Source organism: Anser cygnoides, chromosome 18 (assembly GCF_040182565.1).
Source record: "Anser cygnoides isolate HZ-2024a breed goose chromosome 18, Taihu_goose_T2T_genome, whole genome shotgun sequence".
In the NCBI taxonomy this organism is placed as follows: Eukaryota; Metazoa; Chordata; class Aves; order Anseriformes; family Anatidae; genus Anser; species Anser cygnoides.
Genome location: NC_089890.1, coordinates 9,755,773 through 9,779,895, shown reverse-complemented (window position 1 = coordinate 9,779,895; position 24,123 = coordinate 9,755,773). Strand labels below are relative to the sequence as shown.

General features: G+C 51.0%; 1 protein-coding gene and 1 long non-coding RNA gene across 4 annotated transcripts in view; one reads left to right on the top strand and one right to left on the bottom strand.

Moving 5' to 3' along the window:
• Positions 1 to 10,828: 10,828 nt before the first annotated feature.
• LOC136786595 (uncharacterized) lies at positions 10,829 to 16,065 on the top strand. Its single transcript, XR_010825674.1, has 2 exons — positions 10,829 to 12,032; positions 14,136 to 16,065. It is a non-coding gene; the product is annotated as an uncharacterized lncRNA (long non-coding RNA).
• Positions 12,429 to 24,123, bottom strand: part of YPEL2 (yippee like 2) — a 33,371-nt gene continuing 21,676 nt past the window's right edge. For all 3 annotated transcript variants that reach the window (XM_048074141.2, XM_048074145.2, XM_013196535.3), the window contains 3 exons: positions 19,714 to 19,757; positions 18,852 to 18,960; positions 12,429 to 17,507 (listed from right to left, as the gene is read on the bottom strand). In XM_048074141.2, coding sequence (XP_047930098.1) covers positions 17,418 to 17,507; positions 18,852 to 18,960; positions 19,714 to 19,757 — 243 coding nt within the window. In that variant the 3' untranslated portion in view covers positions 12,429 to 17,417. The remainder of the gene's footprint in view (positions 17,508 to 18,851; positions 18,961 to 19,713; positions 19,758 to 24,123) is intronic.

Here is a 24,123-nt window from a genome sequence, read left to right as displayed (position 1 = left end):
CGTGGCTCAGCTGTCCTCATTCTCACACAGGGCATGGTCTGTCCGTCTGCCCGCTCACACACAGCAGGCAGGTGAGGGGTTGTATATCAGGAATGATCCCATGGTGCTCGTACAAGCCATGGGCCTCCACCCAAAGCATTTCCCTGATTCTAGTCCTGTGGTACCTGTGGCACTGAAAGCTCATGGTGATTTTAGGAACGCCTCACGCCTACACTTTGTTACAGCCCATGGGAGGCTTCTAATATATTTCTGTGTACTAGACACAATTATTGTTCTCCTGGCTTCCTTATCAGATGTGATAAATCATTAATTTACTCTGCGTTCCCATTAGAGTGCACCACAGCTATGATTTATATATATATTTTTCTATGAGAGTAAAATAAGCAGATATCCTAAGCTGTCTTGGAATTTTCCTCTTGTGTATGTGGCAGCACCTCCTATCACCCAAAGTAGTTTTATTTCCCCAACTGTTCAATCTAGGACAAAATACTACACTTTTGTTCTATATTAGGACTGTAGAGCAAGGCAGCTGACTGTTTTCACAGCCTTGGTGCTCACGGAGGGGACTGTAGGGGAAGAGTTAACCCCTGGCCTGAGCTTCTCTCACAGCGAGTCATTAAGAAAAGCCAGATCTCCTCCATACTCTCCCAAAATCAGGTGGTGATGAGCAGCATGCACCCACTGCCTTCCTCCCCTTCCTGTGACCCACAGGGTCAGCTGTGAATACAGGTCCATCTTCCACTTCCTTCCATAACCTTGCTTTGGAGCTTCTTCTCCCAGTGAGACAGGGTCTCCCAGGAACCCTTGGGAAATCTTTTTGGTCAAAATTCCCCTCATTGCCTCTTGTGGTCGCCTTCATGACACGTTCGTCTGGGCCACCATGAGCAGCTCACAGGCCTGTTAGGCCCGGCCACCACTGAGGTGTCTCCTTGCCTCAGATGTGGCCTTCAGATCCAGGAACAAAGAATTGGGCCTACCAAACAGACCACAAGAAACTTGTATTTCTTCTATGAATCTATGGAGCAGCGGTTGCATTATCCAATTTCCTCTTGTCCCATGTTTAACCCTTCAGTATCATCAGCTGTGGATGTCCACAGCACCCAGCAACAAAGGCAGAGCCCGCGACAGCCACACACGTTCCGCTAATGGCTTCGTTCTTCCACCAGCACTGGAAAAACTAAAACAAAACCAAATCCCCAGCCCTGCGTAATTGTGGCCCTGTTATTCATAGATCTTAAATTGTACTCCTTCATGAATTTTAATGTGCAGTCCATTTTCTCTCCACTAATCCTACATTAGGCTGGAAGCCTTTAAAGACTGAACATTTGCCCTCCTTAGCTCTTTATTCCCTGCAGCATCGCAGCGCGGTGTCCCAAGGCATTGCCCTTGTCACAGCTGGTCTGGCAGCTAGGCTCAGCGACATCAAAGTGCTTCCTTATTAGATACTCCCGTTTCGTGCACCTGTGACAAAAGCAGCTGGCCAGTTGAATAGACACCCTGGGAAGAGCAGCTTATGTATTTTGTCCATGATCTGTTGGCATGGATATGAGCTGCGCAGCATTTGAGATAACACCTGCTTGTGAATCTTTAACTCTGTGCTTCTGTAAATCTCTTCTTCTAGATAATCTCCACAAGGCACTGGGAACCAGTGAAAGTCCCCCAGGAAATTCTCCTTTCACAGGAATCGCAGAATTACTGGGTTGTTACTGGTAGTGACACACAAGGGCAAAGCACAGTCAGTTGCACACCGACACAGACCGAAAGGTGCTCAACAGCCTTATTTCAAATGGCATTTAGATGTGAAAGCCAGACAGAACCATTAGATACTCTAATCTGACCTTCAGCAAAATGCAATCTGAGCCTGTTATTCCGCTACTAAATTTAGTAATTTGTTCAGCTGAAGTGATTCTTCCAGAGGGAAGATACCGAGGCTCGGTTTGAAAAGACGAGGAAGCTGCAGCCTCATGTGGCGAGCCGTCCGAGTGAAACGCTCTGCCCGTCCTGCCCCAAGAGCGACAGTCTGCAGCAGACGAAGGCAAGGTGTGCTCTTCTGCAAATTGGTAAGGATATGGCAAGCCCTTCCACGCGTCTCACAGAGCTTTGTGAGAGGAAAAAGGGATATTTTAAGTTCCTCAACTATAAAGCTCTAAAAATACAGGACCTTTGATGTATAAATGCATGCTAAGGACCTTTTTGGCCCTGCCTACAAATGTTCCCAGTTGCCACTAATTCACTTTGCTTGCAGAACCAGCAGTAATATTCCTTTTCTGAGATATACAGAGCATACTCGGTATTTTAATGATTCTGGCCCTGGGGATACTTTGCGCCATTCACACAACAAGCGGGCACAGGCAGAAATGAATCTGACTTAAAATCTGATTTGATTTAAACAACACTGACCTTATGAGAAGTGTGGAGTCCGAACCAGGCCTGCAAATCCCATCTGTTTCTTATTTCTATAATGGGCAACCTAAAACCCTAAATCCAAACAGCTCTGAGCTTTGAATCCAAATTTTGCAGCTTGAGTCCATTACTAGCAATGACGACTGCTAGCCCAGCACAGACTTCCTTCTTAAATTGTACACTGTGATTTATAGCACGACATTAAGCGAAGGAGACGTACAGCAGGTTGGCTAACAGCTAATCTGAAAGGTGCTTGGAGGCAGAGCTGTGGGCTGCTGGATAAGTTGACCGCGTATTTGCTCCCCATAAAATTGTTATCACACTGCTCTTGTGCTTTAGTGGTGTTTTCAGGGTTAACGGATGCTTGAGAACCACTCAAATGCTCCTCTGCTATTAGGAGCTAATGAAAACCTGTGCTATCTCAGCATGTAGTCTTATATTAAGTTACAGGTTTTGCTGTTTTCTCATCTTTTCTCTCTAGACAAAGTGGAATTTGTTGTCAGAAAGAAGATGTAATCTGTAAAGCAAGCGTCTCTTTAGGCTTTTATGAAAAAATAAAAGAGAGGGTATTCAGAAAAGTCCTTGCCTCTGTCCTTTAATTCAGAAGAACAAAGATGGTGAAGGCTCGTCTCTGAGCATGAGATGAATTTGGCAATACCATTCCCATTAGCACAGAATAAACCCTTTAAATATATAATGGCCTGAGCACAATACAGATTAGAAAAGTAAGTGTGGAACTGTAAGGGTCCTAATTATTTTTCACCCATCCACCTTTATATTAAATACAAAGTTTTGATGTTTCCCCAGATGCTGGGTGAATTATTGAATATTTTAAGTGATGCTGTGTTTATAGAACTGCAATTACTCAGTATCTGCCTTTGTTTGGAGAAGAATCCCCATCTGTCCTTGCTAATGGCTTCTTCTGATCTCATCCGATATGGAGGATTTCCTGAGCATATTAAAAACATTATTCACTCTGCCTTTTTAGCTTAGCCAAAGATTTAATGACTTCAGCATCAGAACTGTCTGTTTCGCTCTATTTGATCTAGACTCACTCAATGATGCCCAGTGCTGAGCACTGTGCTTCCCACATATGTGGAGTTGAGGAGCTGAAGGAGTTCTTTAACTGGGTAGACTACAGATTATTTGGGGTAAGAGTGCTAGAACGTGGCACAGCTGAGCTGTACTTTCAGGTGTCCAAGGCACTCAGAGGTTCGTACTGCCTTGTCTCACTGCCAGGGCTAGGGGAGTATTAGCTATTTTTTTGTACAAGGAACCTTTGTACTTTACCTGGGCTCCCCGTTACATAGCCCAGGTAAAGCCTGACGTGCCTGAGACCTTGGTGGTGCAGTGCTGGATCCATCCCAGGCTGGATAGAGCAGGTACCTAAGTCCAGCACGTCTTGCACTGCGTATGAAATGCTCTGCAGCAAACTGCCCTGTAAGAGGGAGTCTCTTGGTGTTTGTGCACAGTCCAGGTTTCCTGACTTAAACACGAGCATCTTGACTGACACTCCAAGCCTAAGCAAAAACCACAAAAAGCCAAGGAGAAATTCAGGCCTGCTGCTCATATGTCCCTTAATCTGGAAAAGCTCAGAAATACAATTCCCTGCACCCTGAAGCAGAACGAAATGACCTTGAAAGCGCAGCCTGTGTCGGGGATCAGATCTTTTCGCAGCATGTGGGATTCCAGTTCAGCCTCTCACAGGCACTGCAGGGCTGCACCCTGCCCCTCTGGCACCACTGGGACCACCGGCACTGGGCTTCTTTCCAGAGTATTTGCCACCTGAATCTGTCACTCACTCCGGGATTTAGAACTTCTCCATCACATTCAAACCCTGGGTAAACTGCATTGCTGATGATAATTTGAAATCTTTTCTTTTTTCCCCTGTTCCCCTGCATTTTGAGATGTTTAACTGAGATGCAGCACGGGATAGACTCCAGTAAGCTGGTTCGTGATGCATTAAAAAATCAGAATTAGCGCTTGCTGGTCCTACTCCTTGCAGTGCCGGACACTGCCTCAGCACACCGCGTGCTGTGGATTTTCAAATCACTGCCGAGTGCCGGGGGATGTGGTCAGATTCCCGTTTGTCTTCTGTTCCAAGGCACGACCAAAAAAAATTATTGTCATAGTTCCCCCCCCTTTCTTCAGTGGCCACCCACATGCTTATGATGCTGCAGCAGTTTTACACGGCACTGCAGGGTGAGCAAAACCAAACTCCACAAGCACGACGCACTTACGCATCTGTGCGACTGAAAATCCATCCACCTGTAATAATTTCCACATGAAAAGCTCATCAGACACGTCTAGTACACGCGTTGGTAACTTACGCTAGTGCACACTGACAGAAATACTGTTTTTTCCCTAATTAGTTTTTTCTGCCTTGAAATATGGTTTCCTCTGCCTACTGTGAATTGATCTTTTCACCCCATCTACTTAGCAGATCTACAATTTACTATTCGATTAACATTTCACGAATAAAACAGGTTTGTGACGCAGCCAACCACTCCCAGCATGAACTGCATTTCTGCATTGCCCTGGCACCACTCTGCAACCCCCCCGGGGCAGTCTGGCACCTCTTCTGATGTCCCAAACAAGAAAACGAGTGCAAAACCAGGGAGAAATTATCAAGGAAAAGAAACCACTTGGGAGCTGGTAGGCTGCAGGTAGAATTTCACCTTCGTAAAATGTTACAGCCAAGAGCAGGGCATAGCACGGCTGGGAAAGGAGCATCGCTGCACCCTGCATCCTGAGGCTGGATCGCGGTGCACAGCTCGGGGCGCTGCCTGTCGGGCTGGGAAGCATCAGGAGAAAAGCACCGGCGATGAGCAGAAATATGGCAAATACGATCTGTGCCAAGACTGGAGGAGGAAAGGCTGGAGAGAGACATGGAAACAGTCTTCAAAGATGTAATAAAATGAAAAAAAGAAAAAAGAAAAGATGCAAAAAATAAAACCAAACCCGAGTGGCTGGCCAGGACCAGGAGCGGCAGCTGCAGCTCGCAATATTTTCTGAGCCCTGGGGAGCCACCATGTGCCCCCCCCCGCAGCAGGCAGCTCCCAGCCCCATCCCAATTAACCGTCTCCTAATGACTTTCAGAAGCGTGAGGATTTCCTTAATTATACCACGCGTTAGACTGTAATCAAGAAATCAATCCTCGCCGCCGCCCGAAGCGGGGCCGCTCACGTGCAGCCCGCGGCACGCGGGGAGAGGCGAGGTGGCGGACCCAGGCCAGGAGAGATTCGGCCCGTGCTTGGCAGCAGGGCAGCTGCAGCAGCCACCAAAGAGACCCCGGGCTCACAGGTGTGCAGCAGCAAATGCACACGAATGATCTGCGGTGCAAAAAGGGAGCGGGGTGCAAAATAGGGGCGAGGAATGAGCATGTTCGGTGCTTTTATGGATGCAAACCCTGTCCCCCGAGATGGAGGCAGCATCGCCTGCTCATGTGAACGTCCTAAAGAGAAATAGAAAACGCTGGGCTGCTGCGATCGGCTCTAGGATCAGGCAGCATGCACGGTGTCTGTCATCTGACAGAAATAGTGTCTAATTAAATATTAACCTCTGCGTTCAACAACGACACCTGCACGGGTTGATCTTAAAGGACGCCAAGCCCCGTGGCCACACACGAAGCCCGGGCTGGGTGCCTGCGGGGCACAGTCCTGTGCCCTGGGCGGGCCGCTGGGGGTGTAGCAATTAAAAAGGTAAGGAGATCAAACGTTTTCAGTCCTTTGATCTCCAAGTGTGAAATTTGTGGGTTGCTTCCCATGTAGGCCGCGTCTCCATGCAGAGCAAGGGAGTGGGAGAGGAGAAGTTGCCCTTCGCTGCTCACAGGAAGGGTTTTTCTCTCTAAAACGCTAATACGGGAAGCAAAGACGTGATGCAGCAGAAAGATTCAAGGATTCAAGCTAACGAAGTGGGGCAGTGGGAGGGAGGGAGACGGGGCCGACTGCTGAGCTCGCCGGTGCCCACGCAGTGATGAGGACGTGGGGCGGGAGCTCAAGTACCTGCAGCACTTGCGAGATGCTAAAAATAAAAAGCGGCTGCTAAAAATAACGAACGATCAGGAAAAAAACGCTAAACCCCAGAGATCTCCCTGAACTCTGAGGATTAATTTTAATTTCCCTCTAATCCAGGCAAAAATAGCGACGTCGGGGGGCACAGCTCAGCCTGAGGAGGGCTCGCGCTGCCCTGCACGTCCCCAGCGCGGGGCTCCGGGCGCATCCAGACCTGCGCTGCTTCTGCCCGCAGGCCAGAGCCAGGCTGCTACGATACCATACAGCCCCAGCCTGGGCAGGGCTGGGTGCTCTGAGCTCATTTCATGACACAAGCTCAGGCTGGGCGAGGGGAAGTGGCCAGGTGCCTCAGGTTATGGGCCGGGCTTTTTAAAAATGAGATTTAGTGGCACCTTTTGCATTTATTGGGAAGAAAATGACTGGTCGGAGCTAGTTTTCCAAAGAGACATAAAAACTACTAATTCCTAAAACCATATTTAACTCACCGGACATCTCCCTCGCTGCGGGGAGCACTGCTGACTGCCAGTGGAGCTGAATTTGCTTTTGGTGTTCCCTGAACCACCGCACAGAAAGCTGCTGCGCTTCCTGGCACAGGGAACTCTGATTTGGTGCAGGGCATAAATACCGGGGGATACGGCAGCCTGCCCGGCCGGTGCCCGAATCGCTCCCCACGTGTATGGCCCAGGGAGGTGGCTGAGCATCAATAAGTAGAAGCATCACTCCCACCTCACCTTCTGCCTTCAGATGTATGCAAATGTATGCAAACAAGGGGTTGCATGCAGAGCTAGCCCAGGACTTTGCTTGGTGTGGGTGGACACGGGGGGCAGGAGGTGCTCGGGGCTGTTTGCACAGCCAGGGCTCTGCAGTATTTTAAACACTGAGAGCCCCTGATTAGATACAAGGGCTCATGGTCCGAGGTGTGATTTATGTGCGACAGCGCATAAACACCTGGAGCAAGGGCTTTAGAAAGCTGCAGGGCACAGCTGCTCCTCGCACAGCCTGCTCGCTTCCCCCCTTTTTAGTTTAGAGAAAAATAAAAAAATCCAATCTAAGCAATTCCTTACACTCCTGCTTTAAATGTGCTTTCAATTCGAGAGTGACCAGAGAGGTAAGTAAATATTTTTCTGGAAAGGAAATTACATTGTGTTTACACTGAATGCTGTTTGCCGAAGCACTGCCCGGAGTCGAGCTCCAGCCTGCTTAATATTTACCCAGCTGGAGCAGCGGCACAGCAGCATTTGGCAGTGCCAGGCGTGCTACAGCTGAAGCATTCAGCATTTATACCTGTAGGAAGCACTGTGGTTTTGCAAGCTGCAATGCACAAGACCCGGCATCTGTTTGCAGGGTCGTGTGCTTGGGAAGCTGTGAGCCTCGGACAAGGGGCTGCTGTTGTGCCGCGTTTCTGCAGCAATTCAAGGGCAAGATGGATAAGAGCAAAGGTTTAAACCGGGAGGGCCCAGCCCTACAGGCCAGCACCGGTCTGCAGGGCTGCCCACGCAGGTCATAAACCCCACGGGGGCTCGCTTCCCTAATTGCAACTGATTTACAGGACCCTGAAAGCAGTGGCCAAAGTCTAAATATTTTGCTTGGATATGGACAGGGCAAACACACTCACTGCCACGTCGCCAATTCGGGCGACCCCTCGCTGAAGGGCCAGCGATGCCCGCGCTCGCCAGCCTGGAAGGAGCACAAAGCTCTGCCCTCCTCCCAGCAAGGGTCAGCGTTCAGCTCCATGCACTTTGTGCAACAAAAGCCCCTACAGCACCCTGGGAATCGCAGAGCTGTGCTGTGCCTTGTGTTTATCATTGACCAGAGCAGTGTTTTTGCCTGTTTTGGCAATTTCAGCTGTAACCCAGAACACGTCAAACTCCACAGTTTAAACAGTCGCTCCTTGCTTAAGCAGCCAACTCCTTTTTGTTCCTTTTTGATCACCCCAATGGGGAATTTAATAATGCATGAACAAAAAGGAAAAGCAGGAGATGGAGGATGTAAAAGTGCCGGACACCAGTGGGCTCCTCACCCTGGGCCAGTTCCTGCCCGCAGGACGAAGCCGCTCACGCTGCTTCGAACGGGTGCAGCGGGAGCAGCCGGGGACGGAGCCGAGCTCGAGGCACAGCGAGGTCCTGGCCCCATCTGCGTGGCCAGGGGACGCTGCCCCAGTGCCCCGGTGCTGAGCCCCGTTTCCTTGGGGTGCAGCTGGGGGCTCTGCGGACCGACAGGACACGCTCCAGATCTGCGCCTCCGAGCCTTTAATCAGCTTTCACCTGGGATTAGCCCAAATGTTTCCAGTCTCTGGTTCGAAATAGGTTTTCTCGCTGTTGGGCAGCTAATCTGAAGTAAATGCTCCCCTCCGTCAGCCAACATCTCCAGCAATGGCTTTGCCCTGAGGCTTGAACCCTGCCCATTTCCTAGATTTTTCTGATTGAGAAGCCAGGACATGGGATGCAGAGGCGGACCTTCAGAGCTGGGCTGCAGTGGGGACCACAGGTACAAAGAGCACAGCCAGCCCACTTCACTGCAGGCCGGGGACGCCAGGTTTGGCAGAAGGGATGGAGCTCAGGATCTAACGGAGCAGGGGCCGGGCTCCGTCCTGTCCCTCTGGAGCAGGGGCAGCCCACCGGGGTGTCAGGAAGTGAGCCGAGCTGCCAGCTTTGGGGTACAGCCAGAGACAACCACTACATCGGGCTGTTCACTCGGCCAAAGGAGTTGCTCTAGACCCACTGTTTGTTAAGGAAAGAAATCAAAATTATTATTATTATTATTTTTGGCTTTAAAAGTGTTATTGGATCCTGTGCTTTCACATAGCCTGTCCCCAACCTGTGAGAAATCTGGGCTACACCATGAAGCCAGCACTTGTGCAAGTTGTGGCTTGTCCGTCTGTCCGTCAGCAAGAGATCATTTCTGCTTGACTCCTGTGGAAGAAGAAGGAAGCTGGACAATCCCCTTGTTTGGCTGAGGCTGCCGGGAATAGGAGAGGAAGCGAGGAGGGGGGACCATGGCCCCATCTGCAGGGCAGGAGCCCCCAGAGCAGAGAGCTCCCGAAAACCCCCGGATCAAGCTGACAACCCCTGGCTTTCAGGGACACCCAGTGGGTGGGAAGGGACGTGTGAGCAGTCACGGCTGTAAACGCCGGGCGTGACGTAGCTGCGACTAAACGAGTGGCATTAAATAAATGGCATTGCTGCCCTGCTGATGGCTCAGGTGCCTGCAGCAGTGGAGGAGCCGTGTAGCTGCAGCAGCTCCATGGGTGCGGGAGCTCATCCCCACCGGGCACCGGTGTTCGAGAGGTGGAGTTCACCCTCACAGCCCTGCCCGCGGGATCCACGTGAACGATTGCCCCTATCACAGCCCCTGCACGGCTTTCTGATTTGAAAGGGTGCTTCTGCGCTGCGAGAGAGCTCGCAGAAAAGCAGGAAACATGGGCACTGGGAGGCCAGGCACAACCTCTCCTCCTTCATGAGGTAATTTAATAATGCCGGCAAGACACAGGCACTGTAGCGCTGCCAGAAGCAGCACAGGCCGCACAGCGCCACGCCACGCATCTGGGTGACACGAGTGATGCCTTGAGCGCAGGCCTGCCCACATTGCACCCACAGGAAAACACCTCGAAATCCCCCAAAACAGCACCAAGGCCCAGCTAGCAGGCAGACCCAAAGCTCTGCGCTTGGAAGGTGCTCGGGAGCTGGTTTGAGGAAGAAATCCGAGCTCAAACGAACAACAACAAGCAACAGAGGCCCATCCCCGTGACAACATGGCCCTGGGCAGGGGAGCTGGCCTGGGCCATGGCCACGAAACCCGTCCTGGGATGGGGCCCGAGGTGCAGAGCCCGGCAGCGCCCGGCACAAGTAGGCCCTGATTCCTCTGGCAACCATCAAAACGTGGGGCCGGGGAGGCCGCGATGGGCACAGCTGCGTTTCCTCAGGGCTTCCTCAGGCCCGCCGAGGAGGGGCCCTCGATTTCTGCCCTGAAACCTTCACAAAAATAGCACAATTATGGGAAAAGCCTTGTCCTAGTGGAAAAGAAAACACCAGCCTGAGCCTGATGAGGAAGCGGAGCTATATAAAAGCACGCTCCTATATTTTTCTGTTATTTCTGTAAAGCATCCAAAAACTTGCACAGAATTTCTTTACCAAGGGCACACGTTTCCACAGGGCGAGGCTGGGCCCCTGGGGAAGCCTTTTTTATATTTTTTTTCCCCCAGCCTTTTACTTCACCTAAGCAGAAGTTTCCATACAAGGAGAACAAATCGAGGGGCAGCTCCCGCCGCAGCTGCCTGGGGCCTGAGCCACACTTAATGGGGCGCATTGGGACATCTCCTTGTGTTTTTTTTTTTACAGAAAACACTGGAATTTTCAGCTGAACCCAAAATTTCGGAGGATGCAAAGTGTTTCCTGTGAGAGAGGGGAAAAAAGAAAATTTCAGCTTTTAGCAGTTTCTCACACCACCATTCTGCTTTTGACATCTTCCCCTTTTTCACCGACAGCACCAACATTTTTTTGGAGCCTGCTCAAAGCGGCACCCAAGCGCCGCGGGTGCAAGGGGGTGGTGTTACCGTGTTGTCCCCAGCAAAGGCTCCTGGTGCCACCTGGCCTTGCTGGGCACCAGCACTGCCCTGCCCCAAAACCCACACCAAGAGGCCGAGGAAACCTCTCTGGGGGCAGCCACCCTCCGGGTGACGTCTCCATCGCAGCCGGGCTGCATCCATGGCGCGTCTCTTGGCCTCACCGCTATTTATTCCCCAGGCTGGAGCTGGGTAAAAATATCCCCCGCGTTTGGCAGCCTGGAAGCGCTCCTGTAAATCCTTCCTGTCAGCACGAAAATGCCCTGGCTGGGGCAGGAGCAGTCAGCTCCCGTGGGAGCAGCAGCCAAGGGCACTGCCAGTGGTGGAAAGTTAAATTTTGTGAAAGTGGGGCTCGGGAGGGGAGGACACGCACCCCAAGCAGGGGTTACGTCGTTAAGGGTCATAAAGTGCTTTGGTATCAGAGGGAGAGGAGGAGGAAAGGGGACGGGGTGCACTGACGGCAGGGCAGCCACCCGCAGCATCCCCCCCAGCACCCGCGGCCCAGCGGGAGGGCAGGAGCCACGTGCGGTGTCCCCGCCGCGGTCACCCGACAGCCCGGCTCCGGGACAGCAGCCACCCCACCCCGCGCGTCCAACTGCTCTTGCACCAGGATTAAAGGCCACTGGCGCCGCGGTATTTATAGCTCCGTGATTGTCTTCTGAAAAAATCGTTGTGACTTCGGGCTCTGACGGGGGCTGCCCGCGCTGAGCCGCGTTTCTCTTTATAGCCCGTCCTTCGGAAAGGTCACGGCAGCCCCAGGGAACGGAGGTGGCCCTGCCAGAACCACCCGCGGGTGCTGCCCATAGGATTTCAGCCTCGATCTGCCTGTTTCCGGGCACCTGTGTGTACCACTGGACACGGGGACCTGCTGAGCTGCTCTTTTAATGGAGCTCGTCTGGAACAGGATGGAAACAGAGAGCCAGGGAGAACCTTTTGGCTTCCCAAGCAGCCCAGCAGAGCTGCTTGCGCCCGTTGAGAACCGCCTGAAATGGAGCACTGCTCTCAGTCCGACCGGAGCTTAACACGGATTTTAGAGGCGAAGGCACCACAGACAGGTACGTTTACACCACCCATCGCAGAGAGGTGATCCTGGCGTTACGTGAGTGCCACTGGACGAGATCAGCGCCGGCAGGGTGCAGCTGCATCTGGCAAGAAAGATGACTCACGGAAGTGCCGCAGCTTACGCACACGACGGACAAGCTCCCTCCATTATTGAGAGGAATTATTCTGTATTTTAATACTTAGGGATCACCCTCCCCCCTGTGCTCTCTCCTGCTAAAGCAAAATGCGCTTGCAAATGCCCAAACACACCAGCGTCACCAATGCTGGAGTGTAATTTAATTGTTTGCAAGCTGAAGGTACCGTTTCTTAACAACCAAATTTCGCTGCCTCCAGTCATTTAAGAATTTGCACATGGCAGAGGAGAATAAGATAGCCACATGGAAGAAACATTTTAGTACTTGAAAATTTTATTTTCTCAAATGAGCACCAACACATATTGTAAATATGACAAACAATACGCCTCCCTCTAATACTGAAGAACTATATACAATGTACAAATACATGAAAAGGTGAAAACCAATTATTTGAAAACAATTGCATTTATTACTGAAGCAAATGACCTGAAGAAATATGCCAAAAATAAAATTAAAATAAGATCAAAGAAATAAAAGTATACACAATTTGTAAACACAAGAGCATCGATAGACAGGCTGGTATTGGAAATATTCTCCTTTAGTTTTGTCAGTGGGGAAAGCATTCCCATTTCCTTACGAGAAACAAAACAAAGGATACATACAGTTCGTAACTATGAGAATAGCTTATTTGTGATTTTACCATACACAATGCCATTCTGCTTGCATTTAAATATGTTGATTTCTTTTTTGAGTTCAGTATGATTTTATTCCCCTCTTCTGTTTATTCTTTTTGAACATGATTCTTCCGAACCTATGCCTAACGTTATTGTTTCTGAGCAGTTAACTTCTGAGGCCTCTCACCTGGTGAGAAGAGCTCCTTCCCACTGCGCTGAGCTCCGGTTCTTGCACATCTGCTTGCCCCCCCCCGGTGCCTGGTGTCATCTGGTCACCCAAAAACTGGTTCACACTGAAGCATGATGCTCCTCCCAAAACAAGGAAGTGCAGTGAAATGCATGATTAATACACTCACATACCAGTTAGAAAAATGCATACAGAGAGAATTCTCACATGATCATCACAAGAACAACAAATTTCAATTGTAGGTTGTTTTTTTTTTCTGTGTATTTTTAAATCGTGTGCACCAAAACCAGAGAATCAGAGAGCGTGCAACAGTTATTCAGCACTGAAAACAGCTCCTTGCTCAGCAAAACACAGTCCAGTGGTTTGTGCTGTTGGTCCACTTCAGGACAAACAAGAGACCCAAAGAATTAAAAACGAAGAGTGGGGAGCAGGGGGGAGGTTAAAGACAGAAAGGAAAACAACAACAAAAAAAAAGAACTTTACTGCCAGAGAGGTAAACTTTTTACTCTAATTTGTTTTGTAGCAGCCTGGTTTAAAAACAAACAAACACACAAACGAACCCCAAAGAAAACCAGGATCCATGTCCAAAGACCTTTAGTTTAAAAACGACGACTCATCAGAAATCTCCACCCTCCGTCCCTGCCGCCTCCAAGCGAGTGGAAGCAGCGGTTCGGAGGCCGCAGCTTGTATTCACTCCGGTTTTCTAAAGCCTCGGGATCTACTTCACTCCAGCCAATACTGGTGCAAGGGGAGATCTGCGACACTGACAGGAAGGTATTTCGGCACGCAAGCGACTCCGGACTCTGGTGCCAGGAGCCAGGCCCCATCCTGCCCGTGTCAGCGCCGGCACGGACAGTGCCGCCTGTGCAGGAGCCGAGCCCGGGCCGGACGGAGGCCGGAGGGACTCCGCTCTCCTGCCACGTCCAGAGGGAAACTGGATAGACTCAAGAGGACATCTACTGTGATTTTTGTTTCCCTTTCAACATATTTCCCAACAAATACAGAAGGAAACAGTATCATCTATAAACAATGAAAAAAGTGCTCTCAGGGAGGGGCTCTGAGAAAACAGCACCAAATATATTATTTTTTTAAAAAAATTAAATATTATTTACAAAAGTATATTTCACAAGATAATGGTTTTTTTTTCTTTTTTTTTTTCAGCTTTGTATATATTATCATCTGAATATTTATTACAGGGACCAGGATTTCACACCAGATAATCCACCAGAGCACAAGAAATTTAAAACTGACTGAAGTCTGAGCTTTGGGGTAGCCTGGGGTGATGTAAACTCGAGGGCGCTCGCAGCCTGCCAGAGATGAGGCTGCCACGTGGAGAGGGGCAGAAGCGGCTGCTCCGGGTGTTTTCTGAGCCCCACGGAGCAGCACCGCCAGCGCTCGGTGCCCGAGGAGGCGACTTCTGCGGGCCGCATCTCCGGCTCGGAGACAAAAGTCCCACCTTGATCTCCCCAGAGGGGAACGACCTGGCTACAGCTGGCTCACAACCGGGGGATGCAGACAGCGAGGGTCTTTGGTTATGCTCTGAACACGCTGCCCGACAAGTCATCGATTCAGGCTGTGCTGTGACACCCACCAGCACACAGACCTCATCGTCCCGCTGGTCACCAGCGCCCTGCACCGTCTTGTGTCTACCACAGCACGTCGCAGGGGATTAGCAGCGCGGGAAGGACTTCATAGCTGGTGGATACACAGCAGAGAACGAGCCTCAAACGAGCCTCGCAGGCCAGTTTTTTCTTATCTCCCTGAAAAGTCAGTCTAGAGATAACTCTGTGCGGTGTGCACTCACAGGCACACACGTTTTCTCACATCAGGACTTGAGGCCAGATTCTCAGCAACTGTAAATCTGTGGATGCTGATGAGACAAAGCCAATTAAAAGCAGATTAAGATCTTGCCATATTCAAGCTTAGATTGGTTGCCATTAAAAGCGTAACCCCTGTGAACAGTTAAAAACAGCCTGATCTGATTTAACATCATCCTTTCTTGTCCCAAATATAAGGACAAAAACATTTGTATCTGGTATCCTTTCTATAGGTGATCACTATCGCCTACATGGTTTTATTTTTATGTTTTTATTTTATGTTTTTATCAACATAAAATCAAGAGCTGGGGCATGGTCTTTTTTTCAATCTCATATTAACAATTTGGGTTTATTTTTTACTTCTCCCAGGTACAAACAGATCCCTTTAAATGCTGTGTGTCTGGGGGAACTAAGAGCTCTTCAAAGAATACAAATTACTTCGCACTAGCCAAAACCCAATAACTTGCCCTGGATCAATCACCAAAGGACAGGAAAATGGGACCAGGCCAGTGCCAGTGTCAACAAGTTAGTGGGCACCGCACAGTTTTTGATTTTTACAAGATTTTTGTCACTTACGGGAATGCGGATGATGGAAGCAGACAACCTGAAATGAAAGCTGAAGCTACACAGCCGCAACAGAAAGGGCAAAGGCCCACAAAATGAGCTACTGCCACCCACTGCAGGAGCCGCAGCCAGCCTCCAGCTCCCTTCCCTCTGCGAGGTGTAACAACGGGCTGCCGCAGGAGTAGCGGTTCAAGAGAAAAAACAGCCTCTGCTTCCATGGGCCATCGGGTTTGGGCTTCAGCACAAGGATCCAACGTGTGAAGTCTATCCCGATCCGAAGCAGCATCTCTGCTCACATCCCCTTCGTCTAACAGCGAATTATTTTGTGGCCAGCCCCTCCGCCCTGATCCCCGGCTCAGAGATCTTGGGGGTGGGGGCAAGCGACAGGAGATTACAACGCCAAAGCCTAGGTTTCGTAAGGAGTTACAAACCCCTGCACAATACTCTTTCCTTCTGGATTAAGAAAGATTTCCCCCCAGTGGATTAACCTACTTGAAAGAATTCCACAAACAAAAAGGAAATTCACTCAGAGAGATAAAACTAATTCAGTTAAATAGTCTTGACTTATGCACCAGATACTGGCTGGACTGTTGCAAAGCAAACTTCACATTGTCTTTTATGCCTAACGCAGCTCCCCTCTTGCACACGATGCTCCTTCCCCACCAGCCACCTCGGGAAGGTCCACACTAATTAATAGGAAAAAATTAAAACAGGAAGGGCTCGTCCCTTGCAGTTACCATGTCCACATCCACCCCTCCCATTTAAACTCCACAGCACAGACAGCTCCAGGGGCATGGGGCAGACATTTAATTTCTTTTTTCTCTCCCATCTCCCCTGTACCTCCAACAGGCTTCTGGGAGTGGGAAAAGGGGGGAAGGTTCGGGGGGGATACCTCATGGCTTGAAATATCCACCTGTGCAATACTGCTACAACTGTCGGGGTCCTCTGCTTCCTCCTCTCTCCACTCTCACATCATTTCTCTGACAGGCTCCAAGAGCAGAGCCGATGGCTGGGGCCTGGGATTTAAGAAGAAGATACTCATAGCAGCATTTTCCTACTTGCGTTTGTGAACCACTGGTAAAAGACCTCCGAGGAGGTTCAGCGGAGGCTCAGAAGTCGAGGGGTACCCTGTGTTACTACCTTTGTCCCCATCCTCCCCTACCTAATTTCTTCTTTCTTGCCTAGCATGCGCCTTTTTTTCTTTTGTTGTATCTTCTAAGCTGCAGTTCCAGCCTCCCTATGCCTTAAGTGGTTTTCTCCTCCTGTCTGAAGGGCTCAAGAGTCAGGATTTGGTTTCTCCGGCTGTGAGGGTGCTCCCACAGCCGTGCTCTGTTGGGATGTTCGGCCTACCTCCTCTGCAACAGAGAGGAAAAGGAGAGGCGGGGAATCTCTCCAGCCTTCCTCCCCCCAACAACAAGTTCACGAACGGCAAACAAAACACAGATCCACAACTAGCCTGCAGAGGGGAACTGGTCAGGACTTGTGCTCAGCCGGCTTAGACCAAAGCTCCCTCGGCGGAGCAGCGGTTTTACGATTCGGAGAGAACGCAGCCGTGAGGTATTTTTCTGTCCATTTAGACAAGTAGATAGTTTCAAGCCTTGGTTAACCAGGACTTAAAGGAGAAGTTACAGCTTCACTTCCGATGACTTCCCTGTGGGCCCACTCCCCACCCCCTATCACTTTCTCCTGCCCAAAACTCGGGTCTTCCTCCCGCACCGAGACCTGCTGCTAGCTTGCCACCACAGAGCCAACTTCAGTTTGTACGTAAGCATTCGTCAACATGGAATGGCTGTCGGGCATTCGGTGCATTCTCTTAGCCAACGCCAGAACAGAGAGAGAAGCAGCCAGGGTCAACTCACAAACAGATACAAAGCAAAGAGACAGAGAGACAGAAATTTAGAGGCCAGTCACCAATAAAGATGGAGAAGGGTGTGAAGATGCTCCCAGATTGCAGAGCCTCTAAATGCATGGAACCAAGCGTTCAGTCACTCTCTCACTCTTGGATATAATGTTCGGTTGGATGGCATTCTCTTACACGCTGGTAGGGCTGGGCTCTTCCCATTCAATCCCAGCCGTTATCCTTGATCATGTGAGCTAGTTCAATGATGTATTTGCCTTCTTTATACTTCTGGCTGCTTTCAAAAGCGTGTTCCTAAAAAAGGAGAAAGAAAGAGATCAATATGGAAGGTAAAGTCACGGTTACAGATCCCGGAATGCTGGTACAATCCTAGCCTGGGAGGGATTAAACCAGCACTCTGCCCATCTTCAGAGTATGAGAAAAGGAACTGGCACCACGTAAACGTGCAGCTTTCTGCAGGCTGACAGCAACCGCTCCTTGAACTACGCTTTAGGAACCACCGGTGACAAAATCTGCCTCTCTCTAGGGTGGTCTGAGGATTTATTAGTGTTAGGAACGCTGAGGTCCCCGATGAAACCTGCTGTAAAGACATCATCACTAGGAAGGAGCCCAGTTATGGCAAGCTTCATGTAGGAAAGGAGCCGAGGGGCACCTGGGAAGGACCCATTCTGCACAGATGGGTGCTGGCAGTCACAGCACCACGCGGTGCTTCAACAGTGCACAACGAAACAAGTACAGAAAGCGAGGGGATCCCTATCCAGAAGGGACTCAACTTATTTATTTCGGTTGCATCCTCCAAGGCAGTTCAGCTCTGCTCAGGAGTGCTGTTTGCGTGCCCGGAACGCATCTGCCAGGACGTGATTCTGTTGCTGGAGAGACCTGAGCTTACTGCTCCGCTTATGAAATTCTGTGTTTTGTTCCACAATAAACTCCATTTACGTACTTAGTGTCCTTCTCCATTTGTGGGATCCATGCTGTGTTTCTGCATGGATTCCTACCGCATCAATTTTTGATGCTTTACTTTTTATAGCCTTTTAACTGGCTTTAAAGAGTATTTCTGTCCAGAGACCACAGACACAATAAATGTTTTGTTTAGATACTGCTCAAAATGTTTTGACAAACAAGTACGCTGCGTGCCTCCTGAAGCAGAAATGAGAACGTAGCACAAGGCTTTATTTGAAGGTAATTGAATTTATAGAGAGCAAGAGACAGCAAACAGATCAACTCGTGTTCAATAGCATTTCCAGTGGGAAGGACACAGGACCAACACTGCATCGATCGCTCTATTATTCTGAGAGGGTCTGGGAAAAAAGACAACACAAACCACGAAACCGACTGAATTTTACGTTATGTGTCACCGAGGGACACCCACCAAAACCAAGCCCACAGTACAAACTCTTAGTAAGGCAACACATCAGCCGCAGAGAGCTCATGCTCTAAATGGAGAGAACAAACAAAGGACAGGAGTGAAAATGGAAATGTGGAAAGGAAGAGAAGATGTGGCTACAGACCAGAATCCACATTTCCGGTTCCCAAGTCAACGTTTGCTCCCCAGGACCATGTTATACCACGTGCACACCTTCACAAAGGGCTGGAAGGAAGACGGTCCCAGGAAAACCAAACCATACTGATACTCACATATTTCCAACCCAGTGTGGTTTTGCAGTTTTCACAGTAAATGTCTGCAACAGCATGTAATCCTGTTAATAACACCCGCTCCTCTGCGGGGCCACAGCCCACGTTAACTCTGGAAGAAAGGAGAGAAGCTCTCTATTAGTGCATCTTGCCACTGCACGTCACTACAACGAAGCTGACGGCAACGTTATTGCAGTATTTCAGAACGTAAGCAGGAAATTGAGAATACCGAGTCCCGCAGCTGTTCCCGAAACAAAGACCTCTTGCAGCTCCAGAACAGAATGAAAAGGTAAAATGGGGTTTTTGTTCAACTGAAAAATCTACAAAGTTTTGAAAGGAAGATTAATAACACAGTAGTAAATTGCACTAATGATGCATTCGAGAAAGATTTTCATTTTCAAATTGCTAAAATTGTACTTTTATTTTCCCAAATGGAACTGAAATCAGCACTTCTGAAAGACGTCCCAGCCGTGATCTTACGCAAACTATTTTCAGTTACTGGGAAAATTATAGTTAGTTTTTATGCTAGCTCTAAAATTCACATTTAGATGTTACATAGTCTCTGCATTTATAAAACCTGGACTCTTCAGCTCAACTACGTTCTCTGAGAAGAGAATGAGTCATGTTAGCTCTCTCTCTCAATCTGATGATGAAAAAAAAATCTCTTCCTAGCTGCTTATCTGAAACTTGAACGTAATATCAAACATGAATCAGTGCTGTTTCTTGCCTCCTTCTCCAACCATTTCCAGCAAGCTCCCAGGTCTTAGAGATTTCCTAAAAAAAAAGGTTTTCTGTATGTCTTCATGAGGGTTTTCTTAAATCTACCCCAAGAGACGCAGAGGTGACACCACGGAGCGGTACTCACACTGAATTGAAGAGGTACGCTCGTCCTTGGCTTCCTTGGAAGGACTGAAAGGCAAGAAAACACAATTCAGCCGGTTGGTTGACAGGAATAAGGCTAAAGCAGGAACTACTCAAGAGCTGCATTAATGGCCTCAGACGGTCAGGGCCTGAAACCCACGTCAGTGCGGGCTTCGGGATGGGAACCCCGAGAGCCAAACGAGAGCCGGCTAGCAGAGGTCTTGTCCTACGCGTGGCTGCAGCATTTACAGCGCCGTGCAAGCCCAACGGGCTTTTCAAGTTAAAAAGTCAAGCCTTTTTCCCTCTTACATTCCAGCGACGCCTACGTTCCCTCCTTCAGTTCCGTTTACAAATTTCACACCCCTGCCTCATCCTTACCCAGCGCGGCCTCGCTGCCAAATATCAATTTCGCCCTCTTCTAAACAACAGCGCGCTCACGTTTTCAGTTTGAAACGCTGCCGTGGTGCTTGATGGCACGCGAGTTCCCCTTAGGAAGACTGCGGGTGCACGCTGAACCCAGCTGCGAGATCAGGTCCTCTCGGCGCAAGGCGCCGGGCACACGCACTCAGCCTCTGCTCTCCTGATGTCGGGGCACATCCTCCCTGCCCCTTGTTTCATCGGGGTGCTCCCGAGAGCCAACAGCCCCCCTGTGGCACCTGTAACGTCGCCCCGCGATGGTGCCAGGCGTGCAGGAGCTGCCTCACACGCAGCAGACACCACCGGCGTTTTTAACGCACTCTGACGAGCACACGCCGAGTTAAACCGCTGTGTTAAACACAGGTTACCTCAGGAGGTCACAGAGGGGTTTAGCTTGGAAGGGACCTTAAAGACCACCCAATTCCAACCCCCTGCCATGGCAGGGGCAGTTAAACGGCCAACCTGGGGCAGGGCAGCACAGCGCAGCACCCTCCCGCGGGTCACAGAGCACGCTCTGCACCAGGCCCCGTCCCTCCCCTGCCTCCAGCCCCGGGGACGCGGCCTCGCACGGAGCGCAGCCAAGCCGCCTCTTGGAAGCAGCCAGCTTCTGCCGCGGTGTTCACCTGGTGCCGAGGGACCCTAGTAAGTGGTGAAGGCCCCCTGGGAGATCCCCCGACCACGAGCAGGGCAGCAAAAGGCTCTGAGTGTTGAGCAGAGGCGTCCCTGGGGGCAAAGAGGGCCGTGGGGCACGGGCAGAACCCCCTCCGGTGGGGAAAGCGCCGTGTGTGAGGGCTGGACGGCCCCAGTGGCTCTGCAGCTCTGAAGGCAGGAGAACGCTCTCCATCCCGGAGGAATTGCTCCTCTTCAGCTGCATCCCAAGCCCAGGACCAGCGGCCAGGAGACGCAGGCAGGACGCGGAGGCTGCCTGAGGCCCTCGGAGCTCTTCCACGCCGACCACAGCAGCGCCCCGAGGAACACCTACCTCTTCACCGGGGAAGGAATTCAACAGGACACACCTCTCGAGCGCGTCTGTGTGACTGCATGCATTAAAGAAGCTCCCTTTAACCCTCCTGCAGCGCCCCGATGCTGTGCTGCCGTCGCTGGGGCTGGCACAGCCGCACGCCCGCTAGCTCCATCCAGCCTGGCAGCTACGAGCAGCGTGCCGGGGGGGAAACAGCACAGAGCTGAGCCCCCGCGGGGCAGGAGGAAGAGGCCAGGCCGGTGCCACGCAGTGCCCTGCCCCGGTACAGAGCAAACGGAGCAGCAGCAGGGGCACCGGCAGTGCCCACTGCAGGAGGGGATGTGGGGGGGTACGGGGGGAGGCACCGGGGGTCCCCCAGGAGCACGCGTGCCACCAGAGCAGAACGAAAGCAGACGAAGCCTGCTCGCCATCCAGGCCTCCCCAGTAAATACTTTTCCATAAACACCAAAGAGACTGCGTCTGCCAGTAACAACAACCATGGGAGCAAAGCTTTTATTGGTACAGAAATAGGATTTTCCATTACTGCTGCACAAAGGCCTGTCTTCAATAAACAACAAAACCAAACCCAGCAGCTTTGTGTCTGGGGCTCCCCGGACGCTCCCAGGGGACAGCAGCATCCTCTCACAGCTGCCCTTCCTTCCAGCTCGAGCCAGGGCTTTTGGGCACCTAAGGGCGGTCACCACACACACACAAAAAAATCACATTAATTATCTCCTGCCCCAGCAGGGCTTCTCAACACGCCACCGCTCAGCTTTCAGTGCTGCTGCCTGTCTCAGTACCCACCCTGCGGCCAGCTGAGGATTTGGCAAATCACAAAGAAAGAAGTGAGGGAGGTCTGGCAGTATCTCTCAACTTCACTAACGCATTTGCTGTCCGCAGGACCAAGCCGACAGTACCTCTGTAACCACAGCACAGGCGGGCTGTACCTCGATGTTTTAACCTCAGCATTTTCTGGAGACGTCCCTTCTCTGCCGTGATTCCAGAAAAAAATGGCACATGCTGCAACGGGCACTTAGAAACCAGGAGAAACGGATCCGTTTTTACACGAGCAGATGTTCTTTTATGTCGTTTTTTTTGTTTTCGTTTCAAAGATGCATGCAGAAAGATTTCCACAGCACCCCTGTGTCCCCTGAGCAGCGACAGCCAGCAGACCTGCGTTCTGTGCTGCGTGCTTTCTCTGGGCAGGTTTTTTTTGATGCACAAAGGTGCACACGTGCATTCAAATACCGACTTCAGACTCTAAAGCAAACAGCTCCTGGCATCACTTTCCAGCTGAAAGAAATGGAAAGGATTTTTTTGTTGTTTCCCACTGAAAGCCCAAGCGCATATTTCTCTCTGCGCTGCTAGCGCTGAATGCCTGGCTGGAAACACATCTGTACGTGCCAGCAACAAGACTCCCTCCCCATCCTCCCTGAGCCCTCTAGAAACAATGCAAGCTCTTGAGATGTGCCACACGCAGCAGCTTACTCCTCCCGGGTGCTGGCGTCCAAAGCCCTTTTCTGCTCCTCCGCCAGGAGCTGCAGGGCTGGAGGAGCGCGGCTCTGAGCCCCCAAGGGGGGAACCCCGAGCCCAGAGCCAGCCATTTGGCTGCGGATCCCCCCCTGCCACGTCTCCTTACAGCAGAAGCTCCACGTTACGATACCTTTGGTAGCTGCTGTGGATGAACAAGTTCCTACCACCCGCTTTATAGACACTCACAGCCCCCCTCAACTGTGCTGATCGCATACGAGATCTGCGAAAGCACGGGTTTTAAAAACAAGTACTTTTTTTTGCGTGTGCATGGAGGGAGATAGCGTGTTTTGTTGCATGATTTTGTTATCGCGGATCCAGCCTAAAGGACAAAGGGATCACACGAGCTGCTCATTAATCACAAATCGCTCACAATAGGCGCTCCTTAACCTGGACCTGCTGGCAGAGCAGCAGGGGGCAGCCCGGCAGCTCCAGCAGGACCCAGGCTGCAGGGCAGGGGTGCGCCAGGCCTGCCGTGGCTGGGAGCATGAGGAGGAGCCCTCCCGCAAAGCGCTGGCTCCTTTGTGGCTGACGCAGCCTGCTCGCTGGAGATGGGCTCGTCCTGCAGGATTCGAGCTGAACCCACAGAAATCCAACACCCGTGACCTTGGGAAGGGTCATTTCGGCTCGGCACACGTGTTCCGGGCTGACCTCAGCGCCCGGTGCTGAACGCACCGCTCTGTTTGCCCTGGCCGTGCTTCCTGGGCAGGCTGCACGGCTCCTTCCCAGCCTCTTCGGGGAGGGGAGCAGCCCTCCCAGCACCAGCACACCTCAGAGCCTTGTGTTTCTGCTCCTGGTGGCTGCTGGAGACGCAGAGGGGGGTTTGAGTCTTCAGCCGGGGAGAGGCGTGGATCCCACACACCGTCCCCGTTCCCCCAGTACCTGCGGCTCCCCATTCAGCGCGCAGCCCACTCAGCAGTTCCACCCAGCGAGCAGATGACGGGATTAATATCCCAAGTCTTTGTGATGGCATTCGACAATAGGCTGAACACAAAAAGAGCTGGCTGGAATCATCTGGAAAAGCAGGAAGCCGCTGCCAGGACGAAATGGCTCCGTACCGATGCTTCTCTGCAGAACGCCGCTGCTTACCTACATCCAGCTGGCAGCCTCTTCCCAGGGCAATAAAACAAAAATGAAACGGCAGTCTGGGAGACAAATTCATTCAAGGATCCCTCCAGAGCTCTGTTACCGCTTCCCTCCCACCTCGGTGTGCGACTTGGTCCTGCTGATTTATACCTTGAACTTCTCGGCACGACATTTCTGTTCTCGTAAAACACAGTTTGAACACGGGGAGGAGACCTTTAGGTACACCCAAAGCACAACGGCACGTCAACCGGAACGCACGCGAGTCTGCTGTGAAGACGTGCTCCAAACCACAGGCTCTGTGAGCACAAGGAAATAAGGGTGGAAAACTCGGCAAAGCTCCGACACCAAGGAAACTGCGGTCTTTAAACCTGGCGATTCCTGTTTACGTTGTCAGGATTTAAAAAAAAAAAAAAACCAACA